This window comes from Tursiops truncatus, chromosome 2 (genome assembly GCF_011762595.2).
Source record: "Tursiops truncatus isolate mTurTru1 chromosome 2, mTurTru1.mat.Y, whole genome shotgun sequence".
Lineage (NCBI taxonomy): Eukaryota > Metazoa > Chordata > Mammalia > Artiodactyla > Delphinidae > Tursiops > Tursiops truncatus.
Window position 1 is genome coordinate 155,995,371 of NC_047035.1, and position 14,713 is coordinate 156,010,083.

At 43.8% G+C, this 14,713-nt stretch overlaps 1 protein-coding gene across 12 annotated transcripts in view; it reads right to left on the reverse strand.

The window, feature by feature from the left end:
• Positions 1-9,406: 9,406 nt before the first annotated feature.
• The window catches only part of USP6NL (USP6 N-terminal like), a 187,142-nt gene continuing 181,835 nt past the window's right edge, over positions 9,407-14,713 (reverse strand). For all 12 annotated transcript variants that reach the window (XM_019933241.3, XM_019933245.3, XM_073801538.1 and 9 more), the window contains one exon: positions 9,407-12,806. In XM_019933241.3, coding sequence (XP_019788800.1) covers positions 11,389-12,806 — 1,418 coding nt within the window. In that variant the 3' untranslated portion in view covers positions 9,407-11,388. The remainder of the gene's footprint in view (positions 12,807-14,713) is intronic.

The window sequence follows — 14,713 nt, forward strand, 5'->3', positions numbered from 1 at the left end:
TCTTGGCTAAAGCCTTTAAACGGTGACCCAAGCGGGAGGTATCTGCCCGGCCTCCCTCTCACCTCTTATCCCTACCGACCTGGGACATGCCCCCATCTTTAGGGGTCTTTATCCCTCTTCATCACCCTGTCTTACTTCAACGTGGCTCATTCTTACGTCCCAGGTGCCTGCCCATCAGTTCTAAAACCTTCTTCAGAGTCTGTCTGTCCTTAAGGCTTCGAAGCTTGTGTACATAGAACTTCCCTGGCCCTCCCAAACCTATGGTGAGTGACCCCCGACCCCACCCGATGCATGACCTTCAACACCACAATGCTGTCTGCTTCAAGGCTGGCCTGATGGGGAGGCAGAAGCTGGAAAGTCAACCAAGGGCTACGTGAATACTGTTTGTAGCTTTGTTCACTGAGCAATAAATCAGACATCTTCCCATGTCAGTACATATCAGGCCATCTCCGTATTTTTAAAGGGTGAACAGTGTTAGCGTCCTTTTATATGGTTACACTCTAATTTAACCTATCCTCTGTTGATGGACATTCAGGCTATCTCCAGTTCTTCTTTATTACAAACAATGGTGAAACAAACATCCCTTTACATCCACATGCATTTCTGCTCTTGGAAGTGGTGTTGCTGTATGGATAACACAGCATGGGAAGTGGCACATTTGGGATGCATTTTCCTCCCACCAGCAGGGCACAGACATCCTTTTGGCCAACTGTTTGTCAATCATTGCTTCAATTTCAGTTCCTCTAGTTAGTGGAGATGGAGGATATGTTTAATCGCTTTGTACTTATCTGTACATTTTCTTTTACTATGCTTTGCCCATATTCCACTTGGGGGTACTTTGTAAGTCTCAAGGCGAAAAACAAGCCCTTTAAATATAAATGATATTAGCCCTTTCCCTATACAAACATTTCTATTCATCATTTAACATTTATGGAGCATCTCTGTCCCAGGCACTGTATTACACGTACATTACCTCAGTACATCTTCAGAGCGACCCTGCAGGGAAGGTCTCATTTTCTCTATTTTACTCAAGAGGCTGAGGTCCAGCAGGGTTAGTGGAAAAGCTAAGACTCATCTCCAAGTTTGCTGCAAGCCTGAGTTCTTTCCACACACCATTCAAACCCTCTAGATAGACATGCCCTCACATGATTTTAAGGTGTCTCCGGATAGTAACAGAAGAATGATGTGGGAGCTAGAACAATAAAGACGTAGAGGTGGAAAGGGAAGGACGTCTCCTTTCTTCATGGTCCAAACACTTTGCTTGTTACGAGAGGCAGGTCATTCATGGCTTCTCAACCAAGAGTTCAAGCCCAAGGCTCTGGCTTCTTGCAGTTTATTCCTATACAATTGCATCACATGGTTCAGTTCTGAGGCTCAGGTTATAGAATCATGAAATATTGGACTGTGTGTTTAATTTTTTAAAAAAATCCTAATTCCTAGGCCCCAGCCAGGGAGATTCTGACTTATTCGTCTCGGAGGGGACTGAGCATCAGTATTTCTGGCAGCTTCTCGAGTGACTCTCGTTCACAGCGCTGGTTGAGACCCGCTGTCCGAGGTCATCTCCACCACCCTGTCTAGCTCGAACACTCACGTTTTAGAGCTGAGAAAGTGAAGCCCAGAAAGGGAACGTGACTTGCCCAAGCTCACCTGCTGACAAGTGGCAAGCTCAGGCTGCAGCGCAGGTGTGAGGGCCTCCAGTCTACTCCAGCAAACTGCAGACGGCCAGGGCCGTCGTCATCCGCCTTTCCAAAGGTGGTCCTGCAAATGTATTATTCGTGGGTACAGACACGGTTGATAATGTACGACTGCCTTCACGTTAGCAACTTGCACTGTCTGTGCCATATTTGCTACTCTGCGTCCTCTGCTCCCAGGCTGTCCTGCGAGGGCCCCTCATCTCCCACGGCCATGAGCCGGTTTCCTTGGCCCATTACCACACCGACTTCGCTGCCCGTACAATTCAAGCCGCATCATTTCTCACAAGCATCACCTTCGTGCTTGTCGTTATCACAGGGGCCCGAGCGCACTGGGTCCTCCTCCCTCCTGGTCCCTGCCACAGATGTGGGTCTTCATTTATGCTGGTAACAAAGAATGCCAGCCTTCCCCACACGACCGTCCACTCCGTAATGCCAGGGACCATCTGGTCTTTGCTCACCACTGTTTTCCTAGCACCCGACATGGTACCTGCACAAAGCAGACAAAGACACCTGGGGTCGGGGCACCCTCCCCTTAGCGTCTGAGGCAGAGCCCTTTTCAAACTCTCCTTCCGACCCCCAGAGTTTGCAGATCAGAGAACCCAGGCCTGGGGAGGCCCAGTGACCTGCCTGGAGCCACACCAGGGATCTTGGCAGAGCTGACAGCCGCATTCAAGCCTGGGCTTTCTGGGAGCCACGGTTCATCGCTGATTTGTGCTTAGCTTTCAGAGCAGTGAGCCTCTCCACCATCCGCGCACGGCGACTTCTAGATCACACCTCCTTAGTGCGCTGCACATGGCAGCAAAACTCAGAGAACTGCTCTCCAGAGTCAAGGATGTCCCTGGCAGGATATGAGAGCTTTCCTGACGCAGCCTGCTTTATCTTCAGATTATGCTGATTTTCCTCCAAATTAAAGTGGAGAGTCTGAACTACAGAAAGGTCAATCATTGGTGCTTTAATCCCCATGAATACAGAACGTAACAAACTGGAATAAAACCACAGGCTGGCTGGTAGAGGTCCCTGAGTGGTTGAATGGTCAGAACTACCCTCTAACTGGCATTATTTCCCCATGTAAATCCACCCCTCCCAGCCCCTCCCTCCACCCACCCTTCTCTGGAGAGACCGGCATCGCCGCCCATGGGTGCCAACCTGGCCGTGGCTCTAGGAGAGACAGCAGATGACGGCACCGACCCCCAAACTGTCAAACCCCAATTGTTTCTTCAGTCAAGGCAATGGGCCTTTCTGCTGCACTGAGGCCGCCGACCATTTCCTCCTTCCTGGGACCCCTGCCCCCCTAGCCAGGGTCCCTCCTCTCCCATCGCCCTGTGCCGTCCCTCCCCCCACGTGTCGTGTCGTGTCGTGTGTGCCTCTGCGCTGCTCACGAGACTCTCAGCTCCATGAAGTCAGGGTCCACACCCTCCTGGTCTCTAAGGCCCAGCTCCGTGGGGCCGTGTGACAACAGGTAACATTCCACGTTACTACCGCGTGATGACGCTACGCTGGATACTTTGCACAAGTCAACTCATTTAATCCTCACAACTCCATGAAATAAGCGCTACAATCTCCATGCCACAAGAGGAGGAAATGGATCACATCAGGTCCCCGAGGACACGGATGCTGTCGTCCTGCTACTTCACGATTTCCCAGAATCAGCAACAGTGGCCTCCGTGGATGTCGACTTCAAACTCGAGTCAGTCTGACTCCGAAGCTCCGTCTTCAATCACCAGGCACGTGGGTACTGCGGAACCAGTCCAGGACTGCCTCTCTGAGTGCTTCACACCTTCTTCCCTGGGGCACCTCTTAACTGTCAGTGACCCCCCAGGCTCTCCCGTCCTCAGCTCATCTTTTCCCGAGGCAGGTGCTCTCCTATGACTTGATCCTTACATGCCAGCAAGTCCAAATCTCCCTGGAATTCCCGGCTGCCCATCAGACAGCACAATCTGTCCGTCCCCTATTCCTCAGATTCTACACGTTTCCTCACCAAGCCTCCACCTGCTCCGTCTCCTGAATTCTTTTCATCAGATTGTGACCCCACTATCCACACCACCGCCCAACCTGGGAACTGAAGAAATCAACCTTGAGCCTCCTCTCCCCTCAACAGTACAGAATGATGTGTAAGCACACAGGCTCTCAAGAACACAATTCTATTCACAAGAGCAAGGAAAATAAAACACTTAGGAATACCTTTAACAAAATAAGTGTTAAGGCTAAAGCTACAAAACCTTGCTGAAATTAAAGATCAAAATGAATGAAAAATAAATTAAAAACCAAATGAAAAATAAATTAAAAGTCAAAATTAAAGGGTTTCCCTGGTGGTGCAGTGGTTGAGAGTCCACCTGCCGATGCAGGGGACACGGGTTCGTGCCCCGATCTGGGAAGATCCCACATGCCGTGGAGCGGCTGGGCCCGTGAGCCATGGCCGCTGAGCCTGCACGTCCGGAGCCTGTGCTCCACAACGGGAGAGGCCACAACAGTGAGAGGCCCGCGTACCGCAAAAAAATAAAAAATAAAAAATAAAAATCAAAATTAAAGATCAAAATAAATAGTCTATGTTTATGGATCAAAAGACCCAACATTTTAAGATTCCCAAGTTGATCTATAGATTCAACAGGTTGCTGTTTTGGTCTGGTTTGGTTTTTGAAGAAACTAACGAGTTGATCCTAAAATTTATATAGAAATGCAAAGGACCCCAAATAGCCAAAACAACTTGAAAAAGAACAAAGTTGGAGGATGTACACTTCCTGATTTCAAAACTTAAAATAAATACTTATATATATGGTCAACTGATTTCTGTTAGAGGTGCCAAGGCAATTCAGTTGGGGAAAGCAGGCTTTTAAACACATGGTGCTGAGACCACTGAATACCCACGTAAACTTAGATCCTTACCTCACACCTTACACGGTAATAATTCAACACAGCTCACAGACCTAAGTGTAAGAGCTAAAACTATAACACTTCTGAAATCAAACATAGGAGAAAATCATTTGTGACCCTGGGTTAGGCAGAGAGATACAATACTAAAAGCATGATCCATAAAGAAAAAACCAGTAACTGAACTTCATTAAAATTAGAAACACTCACACTTCAAAAGACACCATTAAGAAACCGAAAAGACATGTCACAGACTGGGAGAAAATATTTGCAAATATGTCTTATAAAGGACTTGTATCCAGAGTATTTTAAGAACACTTACTTTTCAAAAATAAAACCCAATTAAACAAGTGAGCAAAAGATCTGAATAGACATTTCACCAAAGAATATACATGAATGATTCATAAAAAGATGAAAAGACGCTCAACATCATTTAGCCATTCGAGAAATGCAAATCAAAGCCACAATGAGATATCACTTCACACTCACTAGAACGGCTATAACCAAAAAATATAAAACAACAAGTATTGGTGAGGATGTGGAGAAATCAGAACCCTCAGACATTGCTGGTGGGAACGTAAATGGTACAGACACTTTGGAAGAGTGTGGGAGTTTCTTAAAAAGTTAAACACAAGCTTATCATAAACACCAGCAATAGCACTGCTAAATACATATGCAAGGGAAGTGAAAACAAGGCCACACAAATACCTGTACACAAATGGTCACAGCACCATGTGAAAACAATCCAAATGTCTATCAACTGGTGACTGGATAAACAAAATGTGATATAGCCATACAACAAAATACTGTTCAGCAATAAAAAAGTGGTTACTAATACATGGACGAACCTCAAAAACATTAGCCTAAGTACAAAAGAAGCCAGATGCAAAAATCCCACATATTATCTGATTCCATTTATACGAAATGTCCAGAAATGGGAAATCAAAGAGATATAAGGTGGATTAGTGGTTGCCTGAGGCTGGGGGTGGGAATGGATATTGCAAATGGGGACAAGAGATCTTTTTGAGGTGATGGAAAGGTTCTAAAATTGGTCTGTTGTGATGGTTGCACAAGTCTGTAAATTTACCAAAAAATCACTGACGTGTACACTAAAATGGGTGAATTTTATGGTAGGTAAGTTATACCTCCTTAAAACTGTCGGTGAGGGGGAGGGAAGCACAGGCCCTAGATTCAGATTCAAGTCCGGGGTCTCTTACCTACCGTGTCACCTGGGGTAAGTTACTTCAACTCTTCGTGCCTTAGTTTTCTCATCTGTAAACTGGGAATTAGGGTCGTACACACTTCAGAGAGTTATTCTGAGAATTAAGTGAGTTAATACAGGTAAAATGCTTAGCACAGTGCCAGATGCACAGCAGGCATTCAGTAATGTTAGCTACTTTTCTTAATTATTGTGGTTACACTCAACCAATTATCAAGTTTTGCCAATTTTACTTAGTAAATAGTTCTCAAGTTCATCACCTTTTCTTCGTAACTTCTTCCCTGGCATTGAGCTCTGGACCACCTACCTTGTAGACAGAACACCTGCTGCAATTGTCCTAACTTCCCCCAGGCCTGCACCCCTGCATCCGCCTCCACAGGCCACAAAAGGCCCTCCAGGACCCGGTCTCTGCAGACCCTCCCACCCCATCCCACACGCACACCAAAGCGAGAAACTTCCCCACACGCACCATGCAGTTGCTCGTTCCATCCCCTCTGTACAAACGCCCCCTTCCCCTCCCTTTAGTCCATCTACTCTGAGAACCCTCCACACAGGCCCTCCCTCACCCTCTTGAGTTGGGCCCTTCTGTGCCCATAATAGTCACCTGTGCACGTCCCGCCCCCAACACTGAATTGAGACACAGATTACAAAATGTGCCTCTTATCTTGACGTGTGAACCTAGCACAACCCCAAGGCAACTAGTACACTGTAGGTGCTCAATAAAATGCTGAGCAGTCAAGTGGACGACCAGGATATGCAGCATCTTCTCAGCTTCTCACATGGGGAAAACGCACTTGGGCTTCCTGACAGCTTAAGCCTCTTTTTAGCCTGTCACTTACGGAAAGTGACAGAGGTTGTCCAGGAAAATGGAAATCCTCGTAAGGCTCTACCTATTTGGAAGAACTACTGTAAGACGTAATGAGAGAAAGTACCGGGTCAGGCCACCTTCAGCTGAAGCCACTGCTACTTTCCACAACTGCTAGTAGTTCATAAGCATTTACAGAGATGGCTGGTAATGTTAGTCTTTCCAGTGGAAATTTTCTTAACTTACCTGAAATCAGTTTCTAATCTCTGAAACTGACCTGTTAAGAATTTTTGAGACAGCTCACAGTGGTAATACACAATCAATTTTTTTAAAAAATTTCCCCAGTTCTAACTAGCAGCAGGGGTCAAGATCCAGTCCTATGAAATCTAACATTTGTTCCTCTATTTTTCAGGGTTCTTATTGATAAAATGGTGGCAATTATGCTTAGATTTATGGAAACTGAAAATCCTTCTGAAAGTACAATTCATACATAAATGTTAAATGGAACCCTTTCTTCCTATTCTCAATACCTTAGGTCATTATAAAAGTAAAGTCTGACTTATTAAAACCATCTGGTCAGTAAGTGTTAATATCAATATTAGAAATGAAATTTAGGGCTTCCCTGGTGGTGCAGTGGTTGAGAGTCTGCCTGCCGATGCAGGGGACACGGGTTCGTGCCCCAGTCCAGGAAGATTCCACATGCCGCGGAGCGGCTAGGCCCGTGAGCCATGGCCACGGAGCCTGTGCCCCGCAATGGGAGAGGCCACAACAGTGAGAGGCCCGCATACCGCAAAAAAAAAAAGAGAAAAAAAAGAAATGAAATTTAAAATCCATTAAAGGACAATTAAAACAAAGAAACAGATTGCCAAAACCATAGTCTCAATTAACCCACAATCAAGTGCATACTAAAACAAAGGTGTGAATCTAAAAGATAACTGAGCAGGGACGAAGTGAGAGAGAGTGGCATGGACTTATATACACTACCAAATGTAAAATGGATAGCTGGTGGGAAACAGCCGCATAGCACAGGGAGATCAGCTGGTGCTTTGTGACCACCTAGAGGGGTGGGATAGGGAGGGTGGGAGGGAGATGCAAGAGGGAGAGGATATGGGGATGTATATGTATAGCTGATTCACTTTGTTATACAGCAGAAACTAACACACCACTGTAAAGCAATTATACTCCAATAAAGATGCTAATAAATAAATAAATAAAGATAACTGAGAATAGTATTTCCAGAAGATTAAGCTGTAGATCCTCTGTGAATAAATCCCTATTTGTGGAGATGGAATGCTTTTCTCTAATCATGAAAATGAAAAGAAAACGGATCTTAGCAAAGTATTGACTAGGCGTCATTTTTGTGCTTATAGTATAACGAGCCCTGAGGGAGAGATCTGAAATGACAACAAATATAAAACTCCATGTTAAAGTGACACTGAGTATGACATAAATTTTGTATAAGAATCTTCTTAAAATGAAAAAAAGTTCAAACAATCACATCACATCCTGTAAACAACCATTTTTCTTCTCCGGAAATGCCCCATTACCTGAATCTCTCTTCCTTCTTTTGAGAAACATTCTGTCATTGACAGTGAAGGGTATCGGGATCTGTTACCCTAAAATATGCCACTGGGCAATAAAAACGATTTTTGAGCTGAAGGCATTTGAGTTTCTGATATCCCTTATCTGCCTAAAAGCAGAGCGCCACCCCCCCGCACCCCCAAAGAACACAACTCTCCTAAATCCCCTCCTGGGGCAACTCTATAACCTCCTCTTCTGGCGCCCCACCAGACCCCGTCACAGACGATCATGTCTCCCACCTGCTCTCTTAAGGCCCATTTATTTTCCAGAAAGTCACCTGCTTTTCCGTAAGTGCCCTTTCTCCCCCTTACCACCCTCACCCCTGCCTTGACTAGGTTGGGTGGAGAGACCCCAAGCTAACCCTCCCTTTGACTGACTGATAACCGGATACCACGTGAATGCAGGACGCACGTGTTAATGACCTTCCAGTTGCTTTTCTCCCGTTGGTCTGTCCTTTGTCAGTCCAATCTACAGGGCCTGGGTGGAGAACCTAGAGGGCAGAAGGAAGAAGAATTTTTTTTCCTCCCCTGCAATACCAGGGTGTCTGATCTGACAGCTATGGCTATCTCCCAGCTCTCAAAGCTATTTTAAAAATCCTGTAAGCAACATAAGCACCTGAAAGAGTCGAAGTTTTAAAACCCTTTGAGACACTGGGTCTAAGTTTAACTTTTCCAACTAAATATTAAAATATAAAAACTATATCAAAGTGCTTACTGTGTTAGGCAAAACTGTTATGAAGAAAAGACTTAATAGTGGCAAAATAGTTACTCGTGTACATGTAGTTAAAGCAAAATCAGTCTCCGCACCATGAAGATCCTCACCAAATGTTTTTTATAAATATACTTCGCCTACTTTATGAATGTTATTTCATATTTTATCCTTATTTCACTATTTATGTTTTATTAAAAGATAAATTTGAAAGAGTAAAATTGTACGGTGGCAAAATGACTCTGAGTTATATTTTCCTACTTGAAAAACTAACAGATCTACATTTTCTAACGGGGGAAGACTGAAAATAATACCTTATCACTATTAACAATGGCTGATTAAATCAAATAAAGGGCAGGTGATGCGGTTCTAAATACAGAACTACTGGAAATTAGTAAAACATATACAACTGTGATACATATAAAGTCATGTAGGCAAACGCTACGCAGTATCTGCTCAGTTAGAAAGGAACTAGCTTTAGAAAAATCAGAGATGCCATCTGAAAAAAGCACATAAAAGACACAAAACAAAAATACTTATTTAGCATGTTAAAAACAATCACATCAAAAGAAGTATACAGATAAAAAAGTCATAGGTGACATAAGAAAATAGTGTGTGTGCATATATTTTTTGCATATATATATATATATATATATATATAAATCTACAGTATTTACCACTGTTGATATATATATATATTTTGGAACAGCTCTGATGCTGCTATCATAAACTAAATTGTACAGCTTGGTTTATTACAAGTCACAGAATCATGGTTTAAAATTGGAATTCACATCCCCAGCTACAATTTTATATACATTTATTTCTAAGCTTCCACATGATCTGAACCAGGAGCCTGGTGGATCGGAGTTTCCGTGCAGCGTTTGGCTGCTAATACACTGCATTTGTTTTGCCATTTAATAACATCATTACCAAGTTGATTAAAATTATATTAGGCTCATTATATACATAAAAACATTGTCACATTCACTAGCTAAACAAATGTTACTCTCATTTTAAAAGACATACTTCTGTACCTTGAAAGCTTAAAGCCCCAACTTGCAACAAGAAGAACCATCAATGTTAGGTTTTCTATTCCCTATTGTTCAAATAGGATCAAAGTAATGTTGAAAACAAGCTCTCCAGTGAAACCCAAAGGCATACTTTCTTAGAGTGCCCAAAACTTGGTCAGTGTTTTGGTCATTGTAGTGTAACAGATGATTTTGAAAGACATTGCTGATTTGTTACCATGAACCTGAATTTTTCACTGAAACAAACAACAAAAAAAAAAGATTTTTGAAAGTATGAAAGTCACGCTATTTAAAAAAAAACAACAAAAAACCCACCAAAATCTGAAGTTCCTAGTAATAATTAGGATCATTTTTTACAATTTTACACAGCGATAATTTAACGGCCTACGAGCAGCAATATTCACTGACTACATTCTTTAAAGAAGAGGGCCAGGAAAAGATCATGTAAATGCCACCCCGGGGCCCTTTGCGGGGAGACTCCACAGTAATTTAAGGGGCAGAAGTAAGAAGTAACCATATTGTTAATCTTGCTTTCAAATGAATGTAAAGGAATTTGTTCTGCTGCCCCGTGTGAGTGCTTGATGATCAGTAACTTGCAGCTTCTCCTGCTGGCATCCGCCGGAGGGCTGTGTGTACTTCCTGGGCATCTGGCAAGGAACACTCTGCTCTGAGCTTTGCGAGGGTCAGACCAGAAAAAAGGGCACAGACGCACGAAAGCTGATCTCTTGGTGAACACGGATACATTGCGTGCTGCACCTTTGGTCATAAAATTAAACTGCCCCGATTTTAAGCACCATTAAGTGGTTAGCCTTTCTCTCCAATGTCTTTAATCTTCAGATTGAAAACTGAATGAGCAATTGAACGAGAAAGCTGAGCATTCCGTGAGATGCTGAATTAAACCAGGGCAAACCCTCAAGTCAGTTTAGGACCTGCGTTAAAAATATAAGGGGGGAAAAAAAACATGACCAAAAGACAAGGTAGGGAAAAGAAGTAGAATAAATTATTCCATGGATCTAGATGAAAAGTAGTTGTTTTTTTTTTTTTAACATTTCTTTAGTTCTGTGTTCAAACGTGTATGCGTAGATGCATATAGTATCTATTAAAAGACACGTACACTACACATAGCCTTAAAATATCTATTCTACAGTTTTTCAGTGCTTTGTATCGTTACTCAAAATAGAATGGACTAACAGAGTACAAATATTCAGATTTTGGAGAAACTGTGCGTGCATCCCTAAATACTATTGCTATGTTTCCAGGTTAAATTCTTTTTAACAGGTTCAGTGATGATGCAAGTTAAAAGCTCATCTTAAGCAGCATCTAGGTGGGGATGAAATCACTTCCATATATTCTTATTACCGACATACATGAGAACTGTGCGAGTTGTTCACACTGTATAAAATACTGCTTTGGCAATTATCAACATAGCAATGTAGGTTTCATATGGTTTCTATTCTCTCGTCTGCAGCAAGTACAGATCAATTCTCACAGCAATACTGATTCCTGGATAGAGAGTCCATCCCGATTCCTGTAGTGATATACTGGAGGTGAGGGCCCTGAATACTGATACCCAGATGAACTGGCATCTTCCAGAGCTGGGGAAGTTCGATACCGCACCGGACTATCTACTGATACTGCAGGGAGGGTGTGGTCCTGATAGGGGACGTGTTGAAAGGTGGGGTATTTGGGTAAACTGCTTAAGTGGCTACGGTTGGCATCACAAGTCCACGACTGTCCGTGCATCTCCGGTCTCAATGCGTAACCAACTTCCGACCATTTTCCGTTATTATCTGGCAAACATTCCACTGGAGGAAGGAGGAATTTCCCATTCTTTGGTGACCCTGAATTGCCCGAATATCCCGCAGCACCAATATCAACAGGGAGAACTTCTATTCGACTGGACGGCTGGACCAGAGGAGTTGCGCGGCTGTAAGGTTTCTCTGGAGAAACATCAGTCGAAAGAGTAGAACCGTAAGGTCTCCGGGAAGGATTCACTGGTGTCCCGTGGGGAAACGGTGGAGACACAAAGCTGCTGTTAGCAGCAGGGATGCGCTTTGGAGAACTGCCCTGGTAAGTGGGGGGGTCACTGTAAGATGGGGGGTGTGCTGTCCCTCGATCCTCCCCGTCTAACTGGGATGGATATTTTGCATAACTCGGAGGCTGTAATTTAAATGTAAACGTGTTCGGGGCTCTGGATGGACTGGAGCTGGGCTCAGCGTGCCTCCTTGGGCTGTGAGGGTAGGCCGCGCCCCTGGGGCTCTGGGAGCGTGCCCTCTCCAGCGCCTGCTCCAGGGCCGCGCTGGCTCCATCCCCGGGTACGTTGTCATACTGCGAGGCTGTGGAGCCACGCTTCCCTTCGTCCGCATCCAGAACCTTCACCTTCTGCCTGATGCTGGGGGCCCACGGATCAGCGGAACCGGGGACGGTGACTCTCGGCGTGGGGTGTGCAGCCCGACTTCGGCCTTCAATGGCATACTTGGCGGTTTTCTCAATAGCTGAGATATCTGACGGCTTATTCCATTTGGGCACAAACTCCTTCCTGATGTGTGAAGTGGCGTTGCTATTCTGGTTAGCGGTTGCGTGGTTATACTGCCTGGAATTGTCCTGTGGACCCGATGGAAGTCTCCTTTGAAAATCCACCTCATCTTTAAGCTTTTTAGTCTCCTCGTCCACCGACTTCCGCCGCAGCTGCCGCGCCCTCTCGGGGGTACCTGTTCTACTTTGATGGGGAGGGGAATGCTCGTGGGCTTTGTAAGGTGACGAGCCGCTCTCTCTCCTGCCGTCCAGATGCGGACTTGACCTGCCCACACTTCTCTGTCCGTTGCTCAGGTGACTGACGCCAGCTGATTGAGATTCAGGGGGAAGTTGTCCCAAAGGTTTCTTTGGAAATTCATCCTCTTTACCTAAAGGGAAAGATCAATTCATAACTGACATACGTGCATGAATAAATGGTATCAAATATAAGAACTATATCATGAATAACTGCTTACTTTTCATGTGTGCACTCAAGCACATGCACATACATACAGACACACAGAATTTTAGTGGCTTAGGAGAAGCATGTTTTAGAGAGATTCATACTAAGGCATACCAAAACTCAGTCTTATGCAATGTGCAGATGGGAAAATTTTATAACCTTATGAGTAAGGATCATACAATCGTGTAACATATGATTCTTATATTTTGTTAAGATAGTTACCTGCTTTACCGTGAATGAGAAGCTGATATTCTCATTTCTATCCCTAAAACAATCCTGCAGGTCAGTAGTTCAGTGTCTCACCGTTACATTCCTTCCACTTAAGCATACCTCAACTAAAACAGTTCTGGAATGTCAGTAAAATGGTTCCTAACAACCTCAAGCCGGTCTGCCAAGTTTAAAAGTTAACTGATGACCAACTGTGGTCTCCAGTTATCCCCAGAAAGCTTATTATTATTCTCTCAAGTACCTTCCACCATATACAAAGAGACGGCATTCTCTATTTCCAAATTACTACTCTAAGAGGGTCCTACTTTAAATGCAAAAAAAAGGGAAAAAGAATAAAAAAGAAAATCATATTAGATACTTTTGGTTTTACATTTTAAATAACTAACATGGGAAAATTAATGAGGACTTAAAGGAACATGCAATAACTTGGGCATTTTGTAAACAGTGTTTAAAATGATCCACAATATGGACTCCACTAAATACCATCCTGAAAAAAAACAACAGACTCCACTTGTAAAAATTCCAAGGTTTAAGACATATGTTTTTTATGTCTTCTATTACTACAAAACCGTATATTCTCACTTAAAAATAAGTCATTGCACTCTTCAAATGCTCCGCCACCCACCCACCTAACAAATGTTTCCTGAGGAAAGCCATGAGTCCACCAGCTGTGAGCAGGCGGACGCCACCTCATTTTTATGTAGCTTACGGTCTAGGTGATGATAATTGTATTATTTACCCACATACCATAATTTTCTTTAAGATGTTAAAATAATTCAATGAGCTTTTCTTTGGGAGGGGAGGGAGTAGAGAATGATGGCAATGCGATATCCTTTAAATAGTTAAGCTACCAGAATAAGAATTATTGAGCTAAAGATACTTTATGCTTTTCTGATTCAGTGGTCTTGGCATAATCAACATGGTTCTTGCATCTTTCTATAATAAAGACGTTTTATGATATATGGACAGACTATTTTAAGCGATAACCCAAACTTGAAAATGCTTGTCATTGAGAAAAGCTTTGTTTATGAATGTTGCATGTAAAATAGTCTGGAGCATTCCAGTTCAGCCTGACTAGCCTCATATGAAATATCTGGAATTGAGGTGAGAAAGTTGACGCAAATGCAGCCCTAGTCCAGAATATTCACAAGTAGTCATTCAGTCTATCAGGTTAAAAACGAACAATAAGGGGCTTCCCTGGTGGCGCAGTGGTTGAGAGTCCGCCTGCCGGTGCGGGGGACACGGGTTCGTGCCCCGGTCCGGGAGGATCCCGCATGCCACGGAGCGGCTGGGCCCATGGGCCATGGCCACTTGGCCTGCGCGTCCGGAGCCTGTGCTCCACGGCGGGGGAGGCCACGGCAGTGAGAGGCCCGCATACCGCAAAAAAACAAAAAAACGAACAATAAAAATAAAATTAAAATCTATCTGGTGTCCCCCAAGTTTTTATCAGCTCTACAAGTAGCTATCCATTTAGTCCCAAGGAAACATATGAATTCCTTCTTTCCTGTAAGAAAATAACCGCAACAAACACAAATTATCTGGAAGATAGGATAGAAAAACCGAATGCAGGAATTTTCTCTTTGCCTCCACTCTGACAACTCTCTA